Source organism: Mandrillus leucophaeus, unplaced genomic scaffold, assembly GCF_000951045.1.
Source record: "Mandrillus leucophaeus isolate KB7577 unplaced genomic scaffold, Mleu.le_1.0 Scaffold903, whole genome shotgun sequence".
Taxonomy (NCBI): Eukaryota; Metazoa; Chordata; class Mammalia; order Primates; family Cercopithecidae; genus Mandrillus; species Mandrillus leucophaeus.
This window is the reverse complement of record NW_012109842.1, coordinates 1,018,338-1,023,392: the sequence shown is the minus strand read 5'-3', so window position 1 is coordinate 1,023,392 and position 5,055 is coordinate 1,018,338. Positions and strand designations below refer to the sequence as shown.

The 5,055-nt window shown below is 37.9% G+C and overlaps 1 protein-coding gene across 1 annotated transcript in view; it reads right to left on the bottom strand.

Moving 5' to 3' along the window:
- Positions 1-3,931: 3,931 nt before the first annotated feature.
- The window catches only part of TMEM200C (transmembrane protein 200C), a 5,734-nt gene continuing 4,610 nt past the window's right edge, over positions 3,932-5,055 (bottom strand). The window contains exon 3 of the mRNA XM_011969789.1: positions 3,932-5,047. Coding sequence (XP_011825179.1) covers positions 4,721-5,047 — 327 coding nt within the window. The 3' untranslated portion in view covers positions 3,932-4,720. The remainder of the gene's footprint in view (positions 5,048-5,055) is intronic.

The following is a 5,055-nucleotide window of genomic DNA, read 5'->3' as shown; positions in this document are numbered from 1 at the left end:
CTGGCTCTGGGGTGAAGGCTAAGTCCTTAGGATGGCTGGCATTTGTAACTCCTACTGCAGTTCACACCTATGTGGGCTCAACACTAGCATAGTGCTTTTCTGATGTCATAGACGAACGGATGGCATACAGAAAATAAGGAGCTCCTCAGGTCTTGGCAGAGTTGCAGGTAGTTTGACTAAAGTTGGACTCCTTAACTGGTGGTGGCTTAATAGATAAAACATAGAATTTTCTTACCAATTTAAAGAAGAATCTCATTCCTTTTTGAAGAAAAAACCCCAAAGATAACTTCCCTGGGGTGGGGTGGGGTGGGGTGTCTTAGATTGTTTTTCAGAGTTAGTCATTCAAAAACTTAGTCTAAATATTCACCCAATGATTTTTACTCCTCCCTTCCAAATAATAATACAAATTTTAAAATAATCTGGGTCTATGGAAAACAAACTCCATAAACATCAACCTATTCTTTATTTGTTATAAGTGAGAAAAAATATCAATCTTAAACTGCAACCCTTAATGCAAGAAGATCTTATTTATAAAATGTATTTTTATATCTTGGCAAAAATACTATCCTAATCCAAATACAAGTCCATATACTTAGTCTGTACTAATTTAATGCATCAGATGGTTTTTCTTAAGTTCTCTACCGCAAAAAAATTCAAAACTGCATCTTAAAGAACTCAAAATTACTAAAGAAAAAACAAATATAGAAAAACACTTTTGTCTATACAATTTAAATAAGTCAGTAGATTACCTGATCTTTACTTGCGGCCTAATACATAGGAGGCTGAGACCTCAAGGGCTTCACTGGTCTTTTTGATACAGTTAGCCTCAATAAATGGAAATGGAATAATTGCAGCTAAACATAGCCAAGTGTGCCAGTTTGGATGTTCATTCATTGTTGTATAATATGATGATCCTGGGACCATAAGGAGCATGTGTCCAGCTCTTGATAGTTCTATGTTCTATCAGGAGGCATTGCAGCAGCGTAAGCCCTCGTTTTTTAAGGTCTAATTTTTCTTTCTCATATACCTAAATTATAAAGACTTTTTAGTACATTAAGTTTATGGTTGTCCCTAACTACTAAGTAGTAAATTTAGCCTACTAATTGTTTTTCTGTATTTTGCCTTAATAATAGTGGTTAACATTTACTGAATATTTGTATGTGCCAGGAGTTGTTCTAAGTCCTTTAATTATATTAGTTTACGTAGTCCTCATTTAAACAATTAATTCTATGTGTCAAATGCTATTTATTATCTCCTTACTGGAAGTGAAGACCCAGTTATAATGTTATATAACCCCCAAGTCACACTTGGAGCCACTATGCTATGTTGCCTTATATGTTAGACTTTTAAGCCTAAAATTATTCTTATTAATAAAAAGGAAGGTCATACGAAGTAATTGTTTAGCAGTTGACTCTAATTTAAATAAAAGGAACAAACCTTTGTATAATACTCTCTACGTTCCAAGCCCATTATAAGCACTTTACACAAATAATAGTTCTTTTAATCTTTACTCCAGTCCTGTAAGGCAGGGACATTATTATTCCTACAGTGTGGAAAAGGAAATTGAGACACAGAGAGACTACGTAGCTTGTCCATGGTCACCCAGCTGGTACATGACAGAAATTCAGGGAAAAAATACCATCACACCAATTGTTGCAATTATTTTAATTTAACATTTGAGTCCTGCCACTGCTGTTTGTCTCTGAAAAAGTTGTTCCATCTTTCTAAATCTTAGCAACCTCATTTATAAATTAAAGGTGGGGGGATTCTATCATCTATAAGGCCCTTTCAAACAATCCTATTTATTGTATACAAAAACCCCTGAAAAGTCACTTAGAAAAAAACTTGTTCATGCCAGTCTGAAGATTTATGAACTCCAGCTTTTTATCTGACTGCATTCTGACAATTTTCTGTATTTCTCTAAGAATGGTCTGGAAAGGGATCTAGCAGGAAATGAAGAATGTATAAAGTATTTTGATGGTTTCCAGAAATGTCAATTTCAACTCAGCATCTGCCGACAGGTCTACCTAATCTTCCAAACTGTGCAAATCCTGGATCCACCATTTACCAGCTGTGTAACCCTGGACAACAATTCCATCTTTCTGACCTCAGTGTCTTTCTCTGCAAAACAGGGGTAAGAATAATCCTACTTCAATACAGTTGCTGTGAGGATTCACTGAGATAATGTGTACAAAGCTCATACAATAGTACTTAGCTCACAGTAAGTACTGAATGAAAATTAGCATTATTATTGCAGATTTCTGCTCCTATGAAAGTTAAGATTGTGAATTACTACACTTACATACACTTCCTCTGAAGTCTAAAGAAATCACAGGCTCCTCCCAAGATTTGGAAAATTGAGCTCATCTTTTTCTATCTTCAGAAAAAAAAAAATCTAGTTAAATTGTTCAATAGTTAAGTTAGATATTATCTGATATGGAGCTAAGTTTGTGAAATATAAACAGTATTCTGTCCACCCCTCCTTAGTTAAGCTAAGAGGTATTAGCTTTATTATTTGCTAAATGTCACTTAGCATTTGATAAATGTAGCATTTACAGTGCATTCTCAGAGGACTGGAAACTATTCTTTTGTAGAACACCCGAACCTGTTTTCCCCTTTAAGTAACACACTATCTCAGTATATAAATCACCTACTGCCCAAGGTAATGGAGAAGAAAACCAAAGGAAGTTGGACATTTATTTTGGAAGTGTGAGAAAGCAATTGAGACTGTTGAAATTTAACACTACCTTGAGGTCTCATTACACTAGCATGTCACTCATTAGTGCAAACTCACTTTTGCTTTATAGAAGAGCCCAATATATTAATCTACAGCCTTAAAGTGAGTTATTGGTTTAATGCAGATCCAATCTGAGAATAAATGAGGCCCTTTTAAAATGTATTACAGAATGTTGCGCTAATGGTAGTTGATGACGTATATTCACTCTTTGCCAAGTTATGGGTACAAATGTGATATGATTACATCCAGGACAAGAGCCTGAATTTAAGTAAGACTTTTAGAGCTGAAGGAGATCATAGAGATTATATCATCACCAGAGGCCCAGAGGGATTAAGAGATTTGTCTAAGATTATACAGATAATAGGTGGATATCCCAGATTTCAGACTAGACTTTCTTGAGCTCAAGTTCAAGGAAGGTCCATTCTTCTACAGTATGCATTCAGCAACATATTATAATAGTAATAATAATTACAATAACCACCATTTATTGAATACATCCTCTGGGCCAAGGGTTCTGGTGAACTCCACACATATAAGCCCTCCTCTGACCCTGACCCTGTTCTATTGCTCTCATAGCTCCATGAGGTATGTCTGGTTCTCTTCATTTTACAAAAAGATGACTGAGACTCAGGGTTTGTGACTTGTACAAGGCCACACAGCTAGGAGATGCCAACAGCTGGGTCCAATCTCAGTTCTGAATCGGCACTCTTTCTACAAGACTAGCTGCTTTGCCCAAGGGGACCAAAATGACCACATCGTATCTCCTGGTTTTGAAAATTAACTAATTCACTTTTAATGACATCAAGTGTAAACAATCTACCAAATTATTAAAACATTATCTTTTCGTCTATGTGGGCCATGGATTCAAGACCATAAACTTATCATCAGTGATATCCACGAGGATGGGAAGGGAATATTAAGCCTGGTGCTCTGCAAATTAATACTTGGAGGTAAATGAGAAGTATCATAGGCAATTACTATTCACTTAACGTTTCATTCTATTTGAAAGAGAAATTCCCAAATGTTAAATATTACCTTACATTTTAAGCTTAAAAATACACTGGACATGTGACAATGGTGCTGAGTACTTTGGGGGAAGATCACAACAGTCCTGGTAGCAGTGTCACAGCAAAATATTTCAGAGGTACCAGATGAGCTAGCTCCAAGGCAAAATGAGGCAATATTATGCTTAACTGTTCGGAAACCTCTTTTATTAAAAAAGATTTTAAATATTAATGCTATTTTCAATACAGGTGTGATAACACTCAATAAAGCATAGTGTACTTGATATAAATTTCGGAATGTAACAGTCCATCTAGTTCCTGCCCCGCTCCAGTCTCCACCACATACCCCAGTAGCAAAACGTACACACCTGTTTAAAAAATGAAGAAGCTTTTGGGCATTGGGTGAGCAGAGTGGAGTGGGGCAAGGAAAGTGCTCTTTCCTGAATTATTCATGCTTTTGGCTTTAACTTCAGTTAGTAACATCAATTCTAAGAGAACTGAGACAAACTCTTCTATGTTCCGCAAAGGGAGGGAGAAAAAAGCCTGCCATTCGCAAGCAGCTATGGCCAAAACCAGCACAGAGTACACGGGTCGGGAAATTAGGGATTTAAAAAAAATTGGAGTAAAGTGCACATTTACTGTCAAAAATATATTGTTTTGATCCTAAGAAAATTAAAAGAATTTTATCTAATGGACTAGATTGCTGACCTTTTAATACATTTGGTTTTCATCGAACATACAATCACCATCGGACATAAAAAGACTAGTTTGCTTTAAAAAAACAAAAACAAAAACAAAATCCTTGGAGTTATCTACAGGAATCTTGTGGACGCAATTCAAGGATAACATTCTGCAGCTCTTTGGATATTGAATGATGTCCTCGGATCAGTCCACAAAAGAGACAGGGAACTGTTAATGCACTGATACAAGTGGGCGTTTCTCCCATTTTCTCTCTCCTCCCCCCACCCCACTCCTTTCTCTAAATGCCTGTGCTTTCCAGTTCTCCTTCTTCTACCCCTATGGCATGAGACCTGGAAATCATGAAGAGTTTCTCCTTGTTTGTAAACTGCCTCTGCACCGGCTGAGGTTGCTCGGCCGTAAGTGGCTCCTGGCTGGCACCCTCCGGGGAGCTCTGCTCCGCACCCGCAACAGGGGCGGCCACAGAGTCTCGCGTTTGACTGGCAACTGCGTCCAAGACCGACTCGGAGGAGGTGCCGGCCTCCCGCAGGGGTGTGTAGCCCTTATTGCTGCTGGATGGGTCATCCGACTGGGAGCTCCCCGAGTCCCGCCTGGTGGGGGGCGAGCCCTCCAGCC